The sequence below is a fragment of the Anabas testudineus genome, chromosome 14, assembly GCF_900324465.2.
Source record: "Anabas testudineus chromosome 14, fAnaTes1.2, whole genome shotgun sequence".
Taxonomy (NCBI): domain Eukaryota; kingdom Metazoa; phylum Chordata; class Actinopteri; order Anabantiformes; family Anabantidae; genus Anabas; species Anabas testudineus.
Genome location: NC_046623.1, coordinates 7,429,963 through 7,453,272, shown reverse-complemented (window position 1 = coordinate 7,453,272; position 23,310 = coordinate 7,429,963). Strand labels below are relative to the sequence as shown.

General features: G+C 42.5%; 1 protein-coding gene across 1 annotated transcript in view; it reads right to left on the bottom strand.

The window, feature by feature from the left end:
• The window catches only part of LOC113169893 (Down syndrome cell adhesion molecule-like protein 1 homolog), a 41,467-nt gene that overhangs the window by 16,793 nt on the left and 1,364 nt on the right, over positions 1 to 23,310 (bottom strand). The window contains 4 exon segments of the mRNA XM_033326335.1: positions 551 to 829; positions 918 to 1,064; positions 13,197 to 13,343; positions 15,807 to 16,127. Of these exon segments, the coding sequence (XP_033182226.1) occupies positions 551 to 829; positions 918 to 1,064; positions 13,197 to 13,343; positions 15,807 to 16,127 (894 nt within the window).

Here is a 23,310-nt window from a genome sequence, read left to right as displayed (position 1 = left end):
TGCTGGGGGACATCACTATGCCCTCCCCACACCCCCCCACCCTGTCAGAGTCACAGAGTATGCTGCCATGATGAGCCCACTGGCAAAGCCTACTGCTTCTCTACTCTCCCTCTGCCTTGTCTCATCCCGCACTTTGTTTCTTTCTATACTTTAGCCTAATTTTACCTTTTTTACCTTCTAATTATCTTGTTATTACATTGAAGACAACATAATTCTAGCTCTGTCTGGACATCTGATCATCTCTTCTGTGACCCCTCATCTTCGTCTCCATCTCCCACACTCTCCTTCTCTCTGATGGTTAATGCTGCTGGCAGCTGTGTTATGGATTCAGTCTCAGCGAATTACTGTCCTGTCTCTCTTTTTCAGACCTGAAATGACGGCTCACACACGTTTGTTACAGACACACTCTATGAGAGACTCATATGTGTGCCTCAAACCAAAAAAGAGTTTGTGAATGTGTCCGTCTGCCAGGATGGTTCACTGAGAAGACAGCGTGGGAGTCTGTCAGGGTTGTTTGTGAATGTGTGAGTGTGTTGCCGTGCTCACACACCTATGACATGAAGCTGTCCAGACACCTCCTTTGAGCCAAAACTGTTAGTGACCTCACAGGCGTAGCTGCCACTGTCCTCCTGCCTCAGGTCACTAATGGTCAGCCCGGTCAAACGCCGTGTCCAGCGGGCATCTGAGGGCAGTGGGCGACCATCTTTCAGCCAGCGCACGGTGGGGCTGGGGTAACCGCCCGCTGTGCAGGGGAGCTCGATACTCTGGCCTGCATACACCTCCCCTGCTTGGAAGCTGTCCAGGATCGTGGGTGAGGACTCGTTAGGGTCTAAACAGCAGAGGTAGGGTTATTGTTTGTCAAGACACAGAGAAATATTATACGAGCATGAGCAAATCGAGAACAGGAAGATGCTCACCCATTACAGACAGTCTGGCTCCATTACTTTGCCGTGTCTCGCCGCTGTATTTATGCTTGGTGATGCAGCGGTATGTGGAGAGGGCATCCTCCTTCTGAACATCAGAGATGTAAAGAGCTCCGAAGGAGGTCAGAGAAAACCTATTACCTGAGGAAAATACATTGAGTAAAGACTAACATTAGTTCTCCCAAACAAAAACTGCTGACAGACAGAAACATCCTGTAAAAAAAACACCTGCACAAAGATGATCTTACATTGCGCTCATTGTAAAACCGTATTGTTATAGGAACAAACAGCTGCCTAAACAGTTGGCACTACCTGCCTGATAATGTTGCCTTCCAAAACCTGGCACTCTTTCAAGGCCTAGAGGACACATGGCGGTCATTTACAGCACCCAAACCAGAGACTGATTTACTGTCTAACTGTCTTTCTGTTCATAATAGTTTGGATTCAAACACAGATTGAACCATTATCAAACTTTATCACTGAAAACCTGGATCAGGAGCGATAAGTCAGGCGACAATTTGAGGTAAGAACAGATCGCTCGTTATCCTGTCCTATCCTGGAAAATGACTGATACCTAAATACATGAAAACCTTATTATCATTCACAAATAGTGGGTGTAAATACAAACTTCAGTAATAATTATTACTATATAGTTTTTATTAATCAGTAAATGGGACTTGAACTATTGACCGGCAACTGGATTTGCTGTGCGCACCTGTGTTTATCAATATTTTATCTTCAAGCCCTGTGTTTGTCAGGGTCTTGCAGAAGGTTGAACGGGTATACTAAAGGTAGCAGTTATGGACTGTGTATGTGTTTGCATGGAATATACTGTGTGACCCAAGAGAAGGCACAGGCTGCAATTTCACAGCAATCTTTGTTTGCCCCCTGGAATGAAGCCTTACAGGATAATGAACACTTTAAGGCTGCTACTCCCACAACACCGACAACTCGCCTGTCACAACACTCTGACACACTCAGGGAGAGAGAAAGAGAGAGAGAGAGAAAGAATCAGCTGGATCTGTCAGAGCCACACTTTCTGTCTTCAGCAGGGGACAGAATTCAGCCCATATGCACTCTCTGAAACACACTGATTACACAATGCACACCATTTTAATTCCCTGTCCAGCTAAAACTTAGTGGCTTGCTCATTGAATCAGCCTATCTTGAGTCGATCCTGTTCATCACTATGTGTGAACATTCACTCTTTTCCTCTCTCTCAGCCTCTTGCGCTCAGTCTCTAAGCAGAGTGGCAGACAGAGTAAAATATTAATTACTAAATCACTGCGCTCCCTCAGCTTTTATTCATGCTGACTTGACTAGATAATGAGAAACAGAGCCAATGTGCATAACACACACACCCACCCCATCCACACACACACACATCTGCAGAAAAACATGTAGACATGCATGTATGCAGGTGAAGCAAAAAGGGTGCACTTGGCGTTGCATAATTTTTTTTCCACTTGTTCCACCATCACAATACTATAATGTCAGATTCCCTATTCACGTGTATGACACTTTCATCTCACTTTCTTTATCTCATCTAATAATAATACGAGCCAAACATACATGTCTTTTAATTTAATTTGTTTGGAAGTTGCGGTGGTGTTATTTTTAAAAGGTACTGACACTATCATCAAGTTATTTTTGCATGACACTGATTAAACCAAACTAAAAGGACCATTAGTTTGAAATTGAGTCATCACAGATCCATAAAAAAGCTCTGAAGGAAACTTTTAAAGGTTGAAGTATTTTTTAATCAACTATAAATGTCCTCTCGCGCAGAAAAAAGCTGGAATTGCCCGGAGGATGGTTACATTGCTGGATCTAATATGAGTTTGGTCAGCGTGGAAAGTGGAAAAAGAATTGTGTAGTTTTGTTCATGATTCCTAAATGCAGATGAGATTCAGAGAAAGGTTGGATTGAAAAAATTATGAATATTTTTGACAGAAAAAATAAATCCAGTGACTGATCAGTGGAGTTATACTGGGCAGCTACCCTGTGACTGTATACTTAACTGTAAAAGCGGCAATATTCAGATTAATGATGCTTTATATCTTTAGAAAATTGCACTGGTGCAATAATAAGATAGCTGGATTGAATTTTAGTTTTATTTTTTTTTTAGTTAAGTATAAGTCTATGTATGAGTCTATAAATAGGATATATACTGCGTGGGTCCACGAGAGTGTGTTTGTGAGTGTACTATGTGTGTGAATTAGTAGCAGCCTCATTTTCTCAAATGCAAATGAAGGCGTCGTTGCAAAGATAACGAGGCCCACCTCCTCAGTGGGGCCATTATTTATTGATGTTCTGCATCTTTCCCCGTCCCTCCCACTCTCATGCTTTCTTCATCCTCTCACTGTTGCTAGGGTCTTCTCACAGCCATCCTGTTACGAATTTGGTGTATTTTTTTTTAGCAGTTATTAAAGCCCAGTGTGTTTTTAATCATCAATGATGTGGCAGCAAAAAGTCATATGATGAGAAATGATGGTCGAAGTGGAGTGGATTTAGTAAACATAAAAATAGCACGTGTGTGAAGTTGCTAAATTTAGCCTTCTATCTTTTTATACCCAATCACAAATACATGTGTCACAAAAACACACAACCTTAGCACGCTGACTTTAACTATCCATCAGTCATAGGTTTTCTGTTTTTTAAGGTGGTGTACTATAGTTCTGTACCTTAATTTAAAGAAAATAAAATCAGTTATCTTTTACATCTTCAAATCTACAATGGGTGGTAGATGTCGCCAACAGCACGTGAGGCTCACACACTCTCAGAATGTAGTTAAATAATAAATAATTGGGCCCTTCCGATTAATAGTTTCATATTGAGTTTGTAAACTAACTTGGACTTCCCCTCAATAGGAAACTAATTTAGCTCTTGTAAGTGAATCTGACTCAAAATAGCACATCAGTGTTCCTGTGGGAGCTCTCAGTATGGACCACTTTATGAAGTATGAAAAGGCTAAGCAGTCATCAACACATCCATGTTTCACTTATGGAGGATCGATATGTTCATCTGCTAAATATCAAAGGCAGTGGTTGCATGTCATGAAGGGCTTTGAGATTTTCACGCCACAGTAACTGAGGGTCCGATGTTTCGCTCCTCCACATTATATTATCATATATACCTACAGTGCAACATGTTAAAGATTCATCGTCTAGCAATTGTCAGGAAACTGTTTTTAAGACTGAGGCTTTTAAAATAAGACAGTTTGCATGACGTGGTTTCACCAGCACATTCAGTAATGTCTTCCAATGTATTAGTTCATGGTAAAATGATTGATGATGAATGAAAAAAATTTAAAATAATATTAAAAAGTGGAGATAACTTTAATAATTAATAATTGCTGGGTGGGCATAAAATTTTATCCAGTACACCTGAGGTCTCCAAAGGTGTAAGTAAAGATTTAACACTCAAACATCTCCAAATCACAGGCAAATACATTATAGGAAAAAAATGGGTGGTATGCTGCATGTGGCACATTCGCCTTATACCCCAGCTCTCAACAGCAAGTCGCAGAGAAGAATTTGAAAGAAGGTGAGAAGAGAGAGTGGAGGAGGAACGGATCAAAGACTTGTGACTGTCACAGGAAGAAGAAGAAAGAAAAAAAGAAAAAACACATATTCCAGAGATGTTCTCTGTGGTGCTGGAACGTGATGGTGCTCACAAATGCAGACTTGCCAGGCACACGCACAAACACACAGAAACACCTACCAGGCTTAAAATAGGACAAAAACAATTTCCCTGCTGGAACAAAAAATAATAAAGTATGCGTTAAAATTAGCACCGTGGAGTCAGTGAATGGCATTAGTCCAGTTTTGTAGCAGAGGAACGTGTCAAAGCAGAAAATCAGCACCAGGGACTGAGTGACTTGCTTTTACAGAGCAATGAGAAAAAGGACAGTAACAGGGGAAAAGTAAAGGGAAAGATTGAGAGCATTGAAGATAACAGTCCATGTCTGTGTACTCTACTCCGCTCAAACCTTTATGCAAAAAGGGGAATTGTATCTGTATTCAAAGCGTGAGCTCACTCCACCCGTCCTTTGCTCTCCCCTCTCTCTCTGCTGTGTGCATTAAAAGCCCAAGTAGAAGCAGGTGTCAGTCAATTAAATATGAACACTTTCCTGGCCTTCATTCTGCTGCACACTTACTTAACATCTATGAATGGCGCCCTCTTAACTCCTTTCAATTCACATTCAAAGCAGGTTTTATTGGCACAACTCAAGTGTAACAACTAATTGTGCAATGGCGGCCCACCCTGCTGTATCTCCTCCATAAAAGAGACTTTGTTAGCATGAGCAAACTGTCCAGACGGAGCCCACTGTCAGTTTGAACTAACGCTGCATGGGAAATATCTGAATGTCAGTGTTCAATTCTCTCTTATTTCTTCTCGCTTCTTCTCTGTTGCTTGCTCATTTTCTGGAAGGGAGGGGTGGTGGTGGTGGAGGGGGGTGAGATGCAGGATGTTCAAGAAGCTGCAGCACTGTCATGTTTTCATTAAAAAGCCACGCTTCACTGTCTAATCCTAACTGCTCGTCTTTCTCCTAACCAATTCTGACTGCTTACCTCATTTTTCAATCACATTCCCCCTGCCCTGACCCTCGCTGCCGTGTCGTGTTGTACACCGACCCGCGGTGAGCAAAGCAGGGGAGGCAGAGGTGAGGAGCAGACAAAGGTGGAGGTTGAAGGATGAGACAGAGTAGACGGAGAGCGAGCAGAGTCCACTTTCCTCTTCAATGGGACCCCGTCTCTTCTGCTCCACTGACTGCCCTGTCCCAATTTGCCCTATGTGACTTTAAACAGTAAACACTGGGGGAGGGTGGAGCGGCCTATCGAGAGGCTGAATGGACAGTTGGGGACGGGCATAAAACTGATCATACGCATAAGATGTTGTTTGCGTACATATAACTCAACATAACGTTGCGGAGATGCTGCGTCTGCCCCTCCACCCACCAACCCCATCCATAAAGCCATCCTAACCAGACAGGCTGCATAAAGCTAAATGGACCATCTCCGATAGAGGCAGCGCTGAGGAGATTAAGCATCAGTGGAAGCATCAGACAAAATGAGGGATGGGAATGAAGGTGGGAAGATAGGAGAGAAATAGGGAGAGATGTAGAAAGAGGACTCCATTATTCATGACGTGTGTTTCATGTGCTTGGTGACATCTGGGACAGCAGTGATAATGAGAGTCTCGGGAGGGAGAAACTGCAAATACACACACACACACACACACACACACACACACACACACACACACACACACACACACACACATCCCGATGCACCGCACTACACAGAAGTGTGCCACTATGGTCCAAACTACCTACCCTCAGCTGGATATCCCATTACCTACTATTGAACTATTAACCACAGGTGCACTAAGGCTTAAACACTGAAGTAACTCACTTAAAAAAAAAAGTCACTCAGTGAAAGTAAACAGCAAAAAGCTCTCGTCTCCTCACCCTGTTTTGATTTAGCCGCAGATAAAAGACAGATTTGGCTATATGGTATGTGTCTGCAACCATATGTGTGTGTATGTGTGTGTATGTGATGCAGTGTACTCCAGCTTATCCAATGGCCTGGGGCAGTGAGCTGCATTAGTGGCACTGAGTGAGCTGCCTGGTCCCTCCCTATTAGAGTGCTGGTGGCAGAGGAGTGTCACTGCCCAGTGTGGAGAGAAAGAGAGAGAGAGAGAGAAGGTTTAACTGCTGCACACACACACACACACACACACACACACACACACACACACACACACACACACACACACACACACACACACACACACACACACACCACACATATGCACACACACAATTACAGTGGTAAACACTTGAAATCTTTAACAGCACAAAAAAAGACCATAAATATGTAAGTATCAATGACCACAGTTACCAAAATTCAACTTGGAACTTCAACTTCAATTTCAAGAAATCGGTGTATAAAATATTTTTATTAACGCACCTTGTGCATAATAACGGCATGGAGATCTGAAGTCTTAAAGTCCGGTTTTATTTCTGCACCCCGTCTATCAAACAGGATGAAGACCTGGTCAACCTCAAGACTTTTCTTTCACCCCCAGCTCACAGTTCTCTCTCAGTTTTTCTGCCATGACGCAGTTTAGGACAACCGGAGACACTCAACACTCATCTACATTCACTACTTATTATTTCATAGATTTAAACTCCTCCAGTTAAAAAAAGAATCATTATGAACCTGCTTTTTTAAGATCAGTCTAAGTTTATATTTTTTATTTCACTGATCCACAAAGAAAATAGAGACTGCTACAGTATTTGCTTTCTTTATCTATTTTACAGTGTCCATATAATCCCCAGCACCAACAAACAACTGCCCACTGGAGTCAATCAGTGTCTGCAATGTTGATCTGGTTTTTATGTGCGTTCCCACAGCTAATACAAAGCCAGATCAATAGGTCTGATTAAGAGGTCATGTAGGAACATGACACTTGGATGATCACCAGGGATTCTACTTGATCCCCGATCATGTCTCCTCACGAACCCCAAACAACCAGCCACCGGTGAATTCTCTCAATCAGTATTGTGGTTCTGGGAAATCTATTGGTCAGAATAAATCCCAGTGCGGGGTGCAGCTTTTTGGAGCTTTATTAATAATATCTGATTTTGCCATACATGTTTCAAATGTATTTCTCGTTTTTTTTCTAACAATAAAATGCTTATTACACAAAATTATTTCACACAGTTATTTATTTTTAATATGTGTGTAACAACAAGTAGACTTTAAGCCAGAAAGTTCAGAAACTTTATGACCGGATTAGAGAGAAAATCTCTGACTTTTACAATGAGACAAAGACAGAAATAAAGATTATCAGAACCAAACTTCTTGCCACTTCTGTCAGCTGTTGAGCAAATAACTATTTCCTTAAATGCGATTTCTTAGTAGAGTCTGCTGTAATCTCCTCGCACTAATCCCTCATTCTCCCGTATAAACAAAAGAGTGGAAGAAAGCAGGAGAAAATGGGTGTAAACCTCTTTATTCAAATCCTATTTCTTAACCCAGTTCAGGCCACATAAACCCTCCAACTCGTTTCCTCTAAGCCTTGACACAAGCCTTCCTGCTTTCACTTTCCTTAATGACTCGAAATGCAGATTAACACCTATCCTAATATCCAAACAAACATGATTTACTTTCAACTGATGGAACCCAATAAACCCCAGACTAACTTAATACGTTATAATGTTTTTAAGTTAGTGACACCAAAATGAAGATGATGTATTCTGCAATGATATAATACTGATACTGACAAGAACTGAAAGCCAAAGCTGCAAAAACAAGACGCTGGTTCAAATGAACTCAAATGATCTTTTAGGTCACGCCGTTAGAAATTTGTAAATAATAAACAGACTTCCCAAACTGCCCCCTCACTCCTTCCACAGTTGCCGTGTCCTGACACAGCCTCGCTTCAAGGGAAGATAGTGGCCAGGTTTCTGTCAGAGTGATGTGCTTGCAGGGGCTTTCCCGTCTCTCCCTCTTACACTGATTGACACTGATATGCTGATGCACTGTAAACATGCTCGTACTGCCTGTGTGTGCGCGCGTGTGTGAGAGAGATGGACACAAAAAGAGGAGAAAGGCACCGGCGAGTGACGGCAGTGCCGATGAGTGTGTACATCTCTGTGTTAAGTGCACGTGAGCGGGCGTGTGTAGCAGTGTGTAAATAGTCAATAATAGCCGACACTTGTCAGCCCTCTGCTCTGCACACACAAAGACCGTGGTCGGGCCATTGTTGAACTCCGCCTCTCCACGCCAACCCCCCCATAACTGGGCCTCTCAAGCAGAGATAATTATGCCTATTGTACCCCTTGCACACACAGACACACACAGACACACACACACACTTGTTTGTGCTAATTAACACACCCACCCACGTGCCTACTCAACGTAACTGAGTAAAAGATGGCTGCCAGCAGCCCATCTGTTCCTGCCCTGCTCTCAGTCACTGTCAGCACATTGGGGCAAATGTGAAAGGGGAAAAAATATCCAGACACAGAAACAAACAGAGACGAACAAACTAAAGAACCGTTACAGATTTATTTAGTTCAACTGAAAGGTGGACTAAAAAAAATACATTCACCATCGGTCTGTCTTAGTATTTAGCAAAATGCTGCACATTGCTGTGTTTTGGTGTTACTGCCTTATATTAGCATGAGCGTGTGCATAATAGCTGCACCTTCAGCTGCATGATTTAGTCCCCTCCTGACATCCATGGCCTGCTGTGTGCCACAAGGGATCGAGGCAGGAGCAGAGGAAGGAGAGGTGAGAGAGGGAGGGTGTGACAGTCGAGAGAGAGGGGGCGACAGTCAATGGGGTTATGTTCCACGAACCCTGGGGATGCCACGTGCGGCCCATCCTCCCCTGTCACAGCATGTCCTGCTGCACCCAGGCAGCCTGAGCTCAACAACAGGACAGCCATCACACAGCAGAGGAGAGCAGACTGCAGCCTTACTGTTAATGTTTAATGTTTAATGAGCGCTCCATATTCATGCAGGCTCATGCAAAATCTGAAAATGGCTTTATTGTGTTACTTCAGAGGGGGGTGGCGATGTGTGTGCGCGCGTGTGTGTAGGAGGATGGTTTGTACATTTGTACTCTGTAGAAGACAGTGTGTGTCAGAGTGGTGTTTACAAGAGTCTGCGGCGTCCTAGACAAGTGTATCTATTAATATATTCCTGCTCGGAGTGCACAAGCACAGATTTACAAACAGACATCGTGTCCTAACACACCACTGCTCTCCATGAGGTCCCTCTGCCTTTGTCACCTTTCTCTCTTCTGCACCTGTGTGGAGCCTTATGACACTAACTTTTTTTTTATTACAGAGAGGAAAAACTGTGGTGTGCATGTGTAAATTAGTCGAGCAACGGGACATTTATTGGCAACTATTTTGATAATCATTGAATGATTTTTGTCATTCTTCAAGTAAATATGAAATACAGAAATTGCTGAAAAGTGATGATCTGATACTTTCTGATCTGAACCACCAGACCATACAAGACATTTGAAGACGCTCCCTTAGGCCATGGGGAAAATGTTATGTTGCTGTTTTCTGACATTTTAGAGACAAAACTAATAATAAGTCGATTAATTGGTGATAATCTCATCAGTTGCAGCTCCAGTTATGATATAGAACACTGTCTTCTGTCTAAGTGTAACCCTAACCCCCAATATTGAAGGTATTCTGCAAACTAATCAGTTTTCCAGGTGTTCTCAATTATCTATATGTGTGCATGTGTGTGTGTGTACATAGTTGTGTATTGTTGTCTTTCTGTTGAACAGTGTGACTTCCAGCAGAGACCCTAGGGGCAGAGGATTGATCTGTAACGTAGCCTGTAAATGACCTCGCCACCCGGTGACACCCATTAGTATCCATGTTCACATTAAGGCCTGATAACTCAGCATTTACACACTGAGAGGTTAAACAAAGGCTAAACACAACATACTGTCAACAACAGGGGCTGAACTGGGCTGATCGAATATCCTCTTTTTTTTCACAGTTTGCTGCAAATGTACAGTATAAATGAAGTGTGTTCTTCTGTGTCTTGCACACTATGAGATAATAGAAGAAGAAGATGTGTGATTAATTTGAAAATTAGAGGAAGAAAATATAAAAAAAATACTAAACTCTAATTTCTTCCCTAGATTTGATGGACATGTCTATCAAATTAATGGGCAAATACATAATCAAGAACAACGTGGCAGGTGGGTGAGATGGACCATGGTTGGGCATCTTCTCTGGTCCACCATGTGGCTGCAGCCATCTGCTGGTCCAGTCTCTATTCATCTGAGCCACTCATTAGGTTTCTCGCTGGTTAGACTGACGGCCTCAATTTGCGAGCTGAACCCTCTCTGTGTCCCACTGTTGTTTTTATTCCTGTCCACAAACCCCTCCGTCTCTCTGTCTCTGCTCCAGCTCTCCTCCTTCAGATCACTGCTCAGACTAGCCGGCCCCCATTGTTTAAAACACACAAACACACCCACAGAGCTAAACTACAGGGATGTATGGGACGGGAGAAGTGAAAGGGAAATAGGTCAGTCTGCCTGCACCCCTCCCCTCTTAAACCCCCTCACTGTCCTGGCTGGACAGGAAAGTGGGGCAGGCAAGGGGACACACACACACACACACACACACACACACACACACACACACGGCTCCAGATGGAGAACATGTGTGTGTGTGAAAATGGAACCTGTTGGGGTTCAGAGGGCATTGCTGCGTTGTGTTATGTCATCAACTCAACCTTGAGACCAGAATGTGATCATGCTACTGATCAGAGTTAACGCACAGCGATTCCTCTGTGCGCAGGTACAGCTATGAAATGAAGATGCAGTAGATTATTTCATTAAAGTTAAATGAAGACATAAGGAATTGCAAGTCAGCAGTGTTTCCTGCCTTCTGCATCTCAGAAATGGTTCAGATTTAAAAAGGCAAACAGGTGCATGTGCACCTTTGCAGACATACATTGATTTACTCACTCGAATTCAATCGTAACTTTTCCTGCTGTGTTTCTTCAGCTGAGCACAAGAAATAGTGACAGGCAAGACAGGCATCCACCCACTCCCTCGCATGTGGAGAGCTCGCAGTCACAAAATCAATTTTAATTTACACATCTTCATTAGACTTATTCAGACAGTCCACTCCTGGCCAAGTAGTGTGAGAGCAGTACTATGGAAAGAGGGTTTGACCAGTGATGTTATAATAACAACAAACGGAGGTCGGCATTAACAATGTTTGGTCTGTTTATATAACCACGTGTCTGATGTTTATAGATATTCACTGTAGGCCTCCGTGTGCATGGCTGCATATGTTTTCTGCATCCACGTGAAAATGCAATTACAGTATTCACTTTATGAGCCATTGTGCAGAGATGCTGCCTTTCAAAGAGACGTCAGGGTGCAGGTGGGTGACTGCTCTGATTGGCTGTGAAGACGATGAGGTCACTGTGTTGATGAGCTGGGAGGTCAGGGTCTAGGTTTAACACAATCACACTGCGAGTAGCGTGTTCGTGAATGCTGCTGTCAAAGGGAAATGGGCGCTGAGTTCAGTGAGCAGCTCGTCATGTTCAACATCTGATCCTCACACTCACTGCTCATCAGCTGACCTATATACAACTAATTACACACAGCAGCCTCATACACAGGAACCGTAAATATACACATACAGCACTGACACATCCAAACTAATCATGTTAAAGAATCACGAGAAGTCATTTCAATGAATTTAGTGAAAAGAAAGTGGCATGTGTGGGAAACCATCTAATCAAACTACTATATGTATGATTTATATATATATATATATATATATATATATATAAAATGTAGTTTTACTGGAGTAGACGCATATTTTGGCTGCAGCAGCTTTCTGGTAACTGAAATGTGACATAAAATACAATGAGCCACAGCACATGAAACCTGAAAACAAACTTAACGTCTGAAAATAACAAACCCTGGTGTATGTGTATGTGTGACACAGTGTCTGTGTGTTTTGCATACATAGAACATAAAACACCATCTGCCAGGACCTGGGGCCATTCTTGCCCTACTACCCTCCTTGCTTCTTTTCCTTTGGTTCTGGTTTTATCCTCTACCCTTCATCCCTGTTTGCTACATACATAATACAAGAACTTTAAATGCAAAAAAATAAGCATTCATGCATCTCAAACTTTAGAGATATGTCATGTATCTACAAACAGACAACAGTCATAAAAACTGAACACTATTTCTCTCTCTCTCTCTCTCTCCATCTCACACACGCACAAATGAGGTTAATGAAGACGAATGTGAGGGCACAGTCCTATTGACATCCAGCATCTCTAATTGTGGCCCTGTTTTTCAAGGACAAGGTGATAAGAGAAGCAGAGAGAGGACAGAAATAGATCTGATGAGGGGGAAAATATGAAATCGTCATGCGACTTGGGAGAAAGCCTGTCTAATGTAGTGTCAGTGACAATTAAAAAGCAGACTTTAACATTAGGGGAAAAATCGTATGTGAGGAGATGGAGACGTAAAAACAGTGAGTGATGAGAAGGAGGGCAGCGGACCAGATCAGTGATCCAGAACAGTGAGCAGACAGAAGACACGGCTTAAGGAGTTTGGTCAAACATAGCGCACAGTGATGCATCGACTGAACTCACACACAGACACACAGCTCAAGAAATGTCTAAACCAAGTGAATTCAATCAACCTGCCCGCTCTGACATAATCCAGATTTATTGATGCGATATCTTACCTGGGACAATGGACACGGTGTCTCTCTCCCAGGACACGACGCTGACGTACTCCTGCACAGCAGCAGGGATGAGGCACTTGAACACAGCTACGTTGCCGCGCATCGAGCGCTGGTCTGCCACCCGCACGGTGTAGGGCTCCCTGAAAACTACATAAACACACAGGTAATGTTAAGAAATATGAAGCCAATGAAGGTCTGAATGTTGTTTGAGGGCTAAAAACAATAAATTCTATTTTATTTTATCAACAGAGGTCAAATTTGAAGATATTAATTATCTACATGAAATAGATTCCATCATCAGTGTAGAAAATATGTTGACAATGAATGGATATCATTGTGATTTTTGTTTCGAGACAAAAACAATAATCTGCTTGTGTTTACATCATCAAAACACCACATTAACACTCCAGAGCAAAAACCCCCTTTCATCAATTACCACAGCACTCCAGATTTATTCACTGGCAATGTCTGGCCTAGCCTCGCGTACTGTTTGAACTCTTCTAATCCCGCCTCTGCTTTCACCATAAATGGCGACCAAGCCACCATTAAGCAGGATAATCATGGAAATTATTTTCCAGCATTGGTGTGGCGTCACCACGACACACTGATCTACAGTCATTGTCCAACGGTTTAGAAGCAAACAACAGAGTCAGCAGCAAAGTCAACAGATGATGTTATTACTGCCTCGGTTTTCTGCAGGTTCATGCAATATTTTACACATGAACACAGACTCATTAGAAAAGTCGCTACGAACGCTAGGACGTATCCGAAGGTTGCTAAGAAACCGGTTTGGAATCCCTCCACTGGTAACAGACATGACGACAGCGTGCATACAGTCCTGCTGCAGGAGGGACACACATGCAAGTGCATGTAAATGTACTGTATGTCTTTTTAAGGGATGAACAGAACAAAACGCAAGTTAAGTCATTTTTAAATAATATCAGATGTGAACCTGTGCAGCTGTGCTTGTCCTGTGTTAGCTGTGGAGCAGTAACTGTGTTTCAAATGGGAATTATATTTAAAAGGCAGGGCAAGTACAAAGCCATGGCCACAAGACTGAGCTCGGAAATAAAACGTCCACATCCTGTCTGACTGTAACCTGTGCTCCGGAGCTGCCAGGGCCCGACAGAGGTCTGCTGGCTGTAGGATGTTTGGTTCAAGCTAATCCCTCGTCTCCCGAGGCCAGGCTTTTGGGTCATGTGGGAATGAAGGCAGCGACCGGCTGGCATGCAGCTCAGGGTCCTGGCTCAAATCCTCAACTTGGCGCTAGTATTAGTAGAATGAATATGAGTATTTGTTCAGGTCGGTGTTGGGAGGCAGAATATGAAAACAGATGTTGATGGCAGCGGGGGGAAGGGGGAGGGACCGACTGGCCTGAATGAATGATGGGAAGGATGGAGGGGAGGGACAAGAGTTGCAGAACAGCTATCACCCGCTGAAGCTTTGCTCCACCTGCAGTTTGATGTAACTGTCCGACAGGTACCATAAATTTCACTTTACTCATACATTTCTGCTCGTTGAGCAGCTTAAGGAGCCCAAACCCCCAGAAGTACTGTTTTACTTTAGATGAGATTTTGCTTATTAAAGCAGCCTCACGTGGCCTAATCAATGGAAAGCAACAATTAGGTTTGTTAATGAGAGATAATTAAATAAGTGTGCTGTGTCTAAATTTAGTCTGGCACAAGAGGACAGTTTGAAGAACAAGGGAGGGGGGAGAAGAAGGAGGACAGAACTGAGGATATGATGGCAACAGAGGCAGTCAGATTTTCCAAAAATAGATTACTTACAACTAGTGTTTATTGATTGTTTTTTTTTTTGTTTTTTTTTGCACTCATACTACTGGAAATCATATGTGTCTTATAGTTCCAAAAATATACAGAGGACTATTTTTGGATACGGTAACAGTGTATTCAGAAAAGATGAAAACGGTAGCATATTTAAAAAATGGTGATAAGGTCACTGGTGCTTCAGATCACATCTTCTCCGTACTAGACGATGAATGACTTTTCACACTCTGCAAACCTTTAGAAAGGCAAAACACCCAAGTGACTGTGAACTTCATGTGGCTTTGGTTGCACTGACCTTTCATAAAGTAAAGGACTGTCACCAAGGACTGAGTAAGTAATGTCATATATCTTATTGTACTTTTCTTTCCATACCTAATGCAGACGCGTCATCTCAAAATCACTCTGGAGTTGCCGCTTAACTTTTAGTAGTGAAGGGGTTGTGTTTTGGATCTCATTCTGACAGATGGCACCATGCTGTAGATAAAGCTCAACGGGTTATGTCAGTGTAAAGTGCACTGGTTCATCACCAGCTCAGTCGAATAGGTGTAAGAGAAGGCCAAGGCCTAGTGTAGTATGCAATGCAGATGTTCCCTCTGTAGACTATGTTCTAGGTCAATCTGTGTTCAGGTCGACATGGGCTATTTTAGGGCAGGTGTTTCTGTGTGGGGGTTGGGCTTTGCAGCTGTCAATCATATCTGCTCTACTTTATACTTTCACAACTTTTACTCCATTCCTCAATATGTTGCGACCTTTCGCTCCATAACTGTCGTCCTCCCCTTTCCTATCTCCATCCATTTGCCCCATTCCCTCTGGGACAACTCACCAGCTTTGATGCGGATGTTGGGGCTGCGGATCTTGCCAGCCTGGTTTTCAGCAGTGCAGAAGTAGTCATTGTCGTGGATGTAGCTGTTGTAGGCGGAGGGCGAGAAGGGGTACAGTTGCAGCGTGCCATTGGCGTGCACGTGGCGGATGTGGGGCACGTCATAGATGTCGTCTCCAGTGGCCAGGTACCAGCGCAGGATGACACTGGGGGTGCCCCCTGCAGGACAGGGCAGGGACACCCCCACTGAGCTGGAGTAGGTTACCCTCTGCAGGGAGGCATTCACAAAGTACAGCCTGGTAGAGCCCACATCCTCACTGTGTACTGCAGGAGCAAACAGAAAAACACAACATCACACGACAGGCTGAGGTGAAGGCGACAGGCCAACAGTGAATACTGGCCAACACTGAGGTCTGGAAAATAGGACAAGACATTGTTTCTTGCATTTTGGTGACTTTAAAAGGACAAAAAAGAACAAAAGTACGGGACATTTTAAATTTGCATGAGTCTGTCTTCCTCTTGCTCTCCATTTATCACAATGCTCACATGCATGACAAGAAGGTGTAGCAGTATTGTTGTGGAAATGACACAGGAGCAGGTTGTGATAGAAAATAGGGAAAGGTGAGAAATGTTGTCATAAATCAGGAGAAGGTAGTGCAAACGGGTGTCTCCCAGGAAAATGAGGAGGGTTGGCGAGTCTGCAACAGTAAGCATATGCCATATACGCCATGTAAACACACAAATGCATTAATACAAGCTAATATAATTCCAGTGTGTTGATTTAAAGTGACCAGCATCATCATCCAACGTTAATGGGTAAGAGATGGACACCGAGTGGATGTCCTTCAAATGTGTAGCAAAATAATCATAACAAATGTATGTCAAATGTCCAGCTGCAAACATCAGTCATGTGACGCACAAAGCCAGGATTTGGGCTAAAGTCTGTGGTGGTTTAGGTGGTTTGGAGAAGGGAGGAGCCTGTTACCTCTGTACAGTGTGTGCACACATACACAAACAAAGACAAACAGAGGGAGGTGGGGGAACACGCTGATAGGTTATGTGATTGAAATTTCTATGCCAGACGCAGAGATTTTAAATCTATTTAATCTCCTTACATATTTAACACACGCGCACGCGCTTGCAAGCGCACACACAGACATACAGGAATGTTCTTCGCTCAGATTAAACACATACAGGAGAGAGGAGAGGAAGTGGGGAGGACAGAGGAGGGTGGCTTCTCAAATTTGGGGTATTATAGGAATGATTAGATGAGAAGTATGTGAGGGGGACACTGCTGATGGACAGATGTGCATTTTAACCTCCAATGATTTTAAATTATGTCATTTAATACAACACATGGTCACTCTGTTAATATTCAATGTCTTTAAAACATCAGGGAAGACACAGAGCTGATACCTATAATAGCTTATAAGCTGATAAAATGAGTACTCAGCGTACTGTTGTCATTGTTTACATATGACTTGAGTATGAAGCAAACTTTTCGTTGTTTTAATTTTTCTATTTTATCCCTTTAATAATGTATTTACACATGTAGGATACAAACAAACAGTAATGACATACATGGATTTAGTATAATATAAGGTAAAGAACCCTTTAATTATATTAACATATAACAAGTAATAAAGGAGGCGCTCAATTATCAAAATTGTTGTCTATTGATCAACTAATCAATGGGATGTTTCAGCTCTAAAAAACACATTTTCAAATCAATACCATTTTGACCAATCTGTGCTTGAGATCATGTAACGTTTGGAGTCTGTTCTTTGCTTAAAACCCACAGCAGGATAGCTGGAAGTGCAACATTAGACGTGCTCTGTCACAACACCAGGTACTGCTAAGCTCACTTTAAACAGCCTCGCTGCAGGTAACACGCAGCACGGCAATCACCGCTGTTCCCTGTCTACAGTCACAGTACAAAAAAGTCATCACGGAGTCAGACATCACCATCAACAGTGCTGCTGTGCTGGCACTAAGCTCACTGCACCGGATTGAAGGACGATAAAGCTATTTCTACCATTCCAGCTTCCTTTCAATCAATTCCTTCTTCCCCCAGTGTAGAGATTGATAAAGATGGGCAGCATGTTACAGATGGTATATAAAATGTGTCTGGCAGTCCAGTGGTGGGCTGTAAAAACCAGGTCAGACTCCCTCCCCTCTGCAGATTACTGATAATGGCCCCTGAGCATAAAGCCCATATTAAAGATTGCAATATCTATAATCTCCCAATGGGGGGACAGGACTAAAGTAGAAAAGTGAGGGGGTCACCCTGAGAGGTTGGGGGGGCTGGACAGCAGAAGAACCTCTTATACAGTAGATTATATGGCCTGAGGGCCTGGAAACTGCGGGGGCTGGGGAGTACTTGGACTGATGGAGCGGGAAGTGGAATAGAAAGGGGATCAGGGCAAACTCCCACCACTCAGAGCCTGTCAAAACCAGGCGAAGCACACATGAACTCACCCGCCACACACACACACACACACACACACACAAACAAACACATGCATACATAGAACAGATTCACACACACACACACACACACACACACACACACACACACACACACACACACACACACTCCAAAAGCAGCTCTCAGTGCTCAGTCACACTAGGAGGAGACAGAGTGGGTTGCCATGGTGGCAGTGGCACTTGAAAGCTGTAACTGAACGGAAAACAATGCAACAAATTTAACTTAACAACTGGGACCTATCGATCAACCTAGAAACTTTGGGTGGGTTTTGCGTCGGCCAAGACAAAAAAACTGTTTGCGTGACACCGAAACACAATGTTAGCTGTACACAACAGACACTGCATGGAAGGAAGAGACGGGTACTTCTCGACTTGTCGTGTCTGAATCCAAATGAAAAAGCCGAAGATTAAGTTCAAGTTGGACGCATTCCACACTAATGTACAGCTTATATACGTTGATAATACTGATCCTATCTGATGTAATAGACGCTTCTCGTGCACCCTACAACAATGAATCCTCAACAAAAGCTGCTGCCACTGTTCACATACACCGCCCGGGATGGATTGAGCCATTATGCTATTATTATTATCACAAGTGCATCAGAACAAAGAACTCAGTTTGAGTTCAGCTTATCTTCAGACTATTGAAGAATCAATTAATTGTTCATTTCCCCCAGTTAACATTTGACAAATGCATTACTTGATATTGATTGTTACAGAAGTGCAGAAAATATGTTTCTTTATTGAAGTCTTCACTGTGAAATGCTATAAACTGATGTTGTATAATAACCACAAGCTCCCAGAGTAACTTGCAACCACAACAGAGAGCTTATGGCAGGTAATGGTTACTGTTTTAACATCTGTCCGAGTTGGTTATAAAGGTTTTACACTGGCAAAATAACACAGCTAACACAGCTAAATAGAGATATTGCTGTCAACCTACTGCTGTTTATTAACAAAACCAATCCATCTGAATACTATTATAATTTGTCCCTCATCAGGTTGCATTTCTACCTTAACAGAGTCCCCAACTGATTCCTGTGCAATCATTTTCATTAATTAACATCATTTTGTTAATTAACATTAAGCTGTCTTGTTTTGTAATTGACTGATTGATTCTTTAGATTTTAAAATGTCATAGAAAGAAAGGAAAGAACATAACATGTTCTCACAGCATGACTCAAAAAAATAACTTCACATGCTCTTAAATATACTGTGTGCATGAGTAAAAGTACTCCACTAAGAAAACATTTATAGTAGGTAATTAAAAAAATATGTATCAAAGATCTGTGTTACTATAGATACTTAGTGTGGAACAAAAACAGCAGCTGGTGCAGGAGGTGAACACTTTGTGTACACACGTGGATCATTTGTAATAATATATCAACAACTATTGGTTGATTATAGTTTTTATAAGAATCTATATCTGCAAAAGGTAATTTGTGACTGAAGCCTTAAATAATTGTAGTGGATTAAAAGAAAATTATACAAACACACACTTGTCTTGTTTGGTCCAGCAAGTCGAAACCACACACATGTTCCACCTATATATAATATAATGTTATAAAACTCTGTAAATTGTCCCACTTGAGATGCTGTAAACAAAGAACATTGTCTTTAAAATTTAACTTGAAATTTGACAAATCAGTTAGTAGATTCAGGTCAGCTGATTTAGTTAATACAAATACGTACAGCATATGAAACCTGCAGGTGTGCTTTAACAATGTGAGACAACTAGTGTCCACACACACGACATGTCATTTCAGTGACACCACCTCTCTCAGAGGTGAATCATGTGAAGAAAGATTTAACCAGCGATCAGTACTCTGATAGCAGTATTGACCAAACCTGTGGGGTTCCTTGTTGCCTCTGCTGCAGCTCACCTGCACCCAGGAGGCTTCATCAACCCCGTTCAGACACGGCACCAGAGAGAAAACCTCGTCTCTCTGGAAAGTGTTGGAGCTCTGACAGAGCTGCTGGACCTAAAGCTTATGTTGTCAGTGTTGCAGCCACTATTTTAGACTTCCTGCCAGTGAGCCATGCATGAATATGTATGTCAGCGAGGGAGAAGTCATAACCTATGCAAGGTTTCATCATGCATAATGCAGCTGATCTACGCCTCTCCAGGATGTGACTGCGCACAGGAGTCTACTCACACACACACACACAAAACTGAATTGTGATAAGGAGGTAAACAAACCCCAGAACCCCCAATGTTTCACATTCACACTTTCCCACACCCATAGATCCTCACACAGGGATAAATAATCCTGCCTTTTCTTCCTCTACTCTCACTCATCCTCCCATTTCTTTCCTAAGACTAAACCATTATTACAGTATAATAATGATCTGCTTTAATGATGAATGAATCGCGTGATGTGGTAAAGGTCAACAGTAGAACTCGACTTGACAGAGACACGGCATCCACATCAGCCTTATGATATGTCAAAACCTCTCCATCCGCTATTTTGGAAACAGCCAGACTCTGACACCCGTCTCTTCACTTCGTTCCAGGTGTTTCTGGGACAGAAAGTTGCAAAGTGGGTTTCTGATAAGGAGACTTGAGAACCAGAATTGTGTATAGAAACATAAAGCAGAGTAGGAGAAGGTGGGAGGAGGTGCTCTGTAAGAAGGGGTGTGAATTAAATATTGGTGATATGCAGGGACACACAGAGAGAGATGGAAGCTTATGGATAATCCTCAAGGATCTAACATAAGTAAAATGGGGGGTGATTGCATCTAATCAAGAAACGGGTATCACTGCTCCCCACCCACTGTCTTTCTGTACACCCTGTCCGCAACAATCTGCTACCCACCCCACCCACCATCACCAAACCCCTGACACCCCCCTCCACCCAGTGCTGTGTCAGTAAAAAAAAAAGTGTGCTACTTCAGCAGTCCCCTGGGACCTGCTCCCCCTCACATCAAAGCAGCCAGTTTCTCTCTTAATGTGAATATCAAATCTGTGGATCACAAGTCCCAGCACCGTCTGCATAAACTGCCCCTCCCCCAACCTTTAATTCTGCCTAGTGATGAGGGAGAGAGAGGGAGGGGAGTTACTGAGAGAGGAAGCGATGGAGGGAGGGAGAGATGGAGAGAGAGATAGAGATAAAGAGAGAGAGAGAGCGAGATCCAACAAAAACAACTACTTGCTTCAGAGATTTGACATTTGCTGAACGCACCCTCCTTCCGAAAATGTGCAGCTCCAGCATCCAATAAAATTTGGAGGAGGTCTGGCTCAATTTAGCATCAGTGTGGTGTTACACAGAGTTCTCGCTGGGAAAAAAAAAAAAAAAAAAATCTTACTGTGAATGGTGTTCATTTGCATCTTTTTTGCCGTTGTTATTGTTGTTGTTGTTTTTTTTTTTTTTAAATAAATGATTAGATGTTATGCGTAATCTCGTTGGGATTTATGAAGGTTTGAAGGATGAACTGGAGAGCAGGGATGCCAGTGGCAGAGCTGTGACATCCTATTGGTGAACTGGGAAGTGCGACGAGCTGTTTCACCGCTGAAAGCACGTTTTACCCACCAGCCACAGAGATCAAATTTGAAAGACATTTATGCTTTTAAAACAGATTTAACTGTTTTTTTGTTTTTTTTTAGAGGATAAACGTCAAGTTGTTTGACCCATCAACAGATTTATTTTTTTTAATACCCAACATTATTCAGTTTATTAGACATTTTAAAATACATATATATTCTAACTCTTCAAATAACCAAATTATACCTGACATGAGCTCCTGAGCTTGTTTGTCTGCTTTAACACACCTATTTTTTGCATTTGCAAATGTAAAATTAAATAATGTCAGGTTTGGGCTGGTAAAAAATGAAGGCCTGTGCCTTTGCCTGAGTAATGATTGGCACCTTTGTGGATCACGCAGCTCTGTCATTCAGTGGTGCCTTTAGCTCAGATTGCAGCTTAAGGCAGCGTTGGGAATTGGACTGGAGAGGAAAGGGGGGGATTTTTGCATATATCTATTTGTAGGGGTCTCCCTGTGGAGTGTGCCAGAGTGTGTGAGGAACAACCTTGATGTTTTACACATTTTGAATTAAATATAGACTGGTTAGTAAGTTATGTTGATTTTAAAGTGGTTTTTTTTTGTATCAATTAGATGTTAAATCTAAAATTCATACAGGCCAATATATTAAACTTTAATTACTGAGTGTTAATTAACCCACAATAAACAGTACATTTAAATGATTTAAATGTGGCTGCAAGAGAACACATTTTTGTGGTCAAATCACAAACTGAGAAACGGTGTAAATCCTCCTTTAATCAGAAACCTAGAATATTTGGCATTACTAAAAAAAACTTGGTGATCTAACTGTTACATTTCAAGCTTTATTATATATATTATAATTATGTGTGTGTGTGTTTTATTTTTTTTTTCTTGTTTTGAGTCTTATTGAGAAAAAAAACTTTCAGTTCAGCTCCTGTAGAAATAAAAGTGTCCAACCTCTAACAACAAAACCACGAGGGGTGTCCCCCACTGCCGCGCGCACGCACGCACACACACACACACACACACATACACAGAGAAACACGAGCCGTGACGCACGCACGCGCTGGCACAAGCGCGGGCACGTCCGCGGGGTCCAGGTGCGCTATTAGTGAGGAACATGACCGGGCAAGTCTGTAACGTGCACCCACGCCCCTGGAGTTTCTCATTTGGAGAAATAAATTTGTGCATATTAATATGAATCCGCAGAGGCGATAAATCAGCAGCAAACCTCTGACGAACGCAGGGGATTAAAGAGAGTTGGACAATAAACAGTTCAAAGTCATATATTCACATATTGGCTGAAATTAAAAAAAAAACAAAAAACAAAAACAGGCTGTGAGAAAATGCTGGAACTTCTCATGGAAAATGGACCTAATGGCCTATTTTGATCAGCTCGTTTGCGCTGAGAACAGCCATATTCCTCCCTCCAGCCAAGTCCCCACATCCAGACTGTTTGATAAATAAATTCGCACATCCTCATGGCCTCTGCTAATAAGAACAGAACCATATGCAGCTT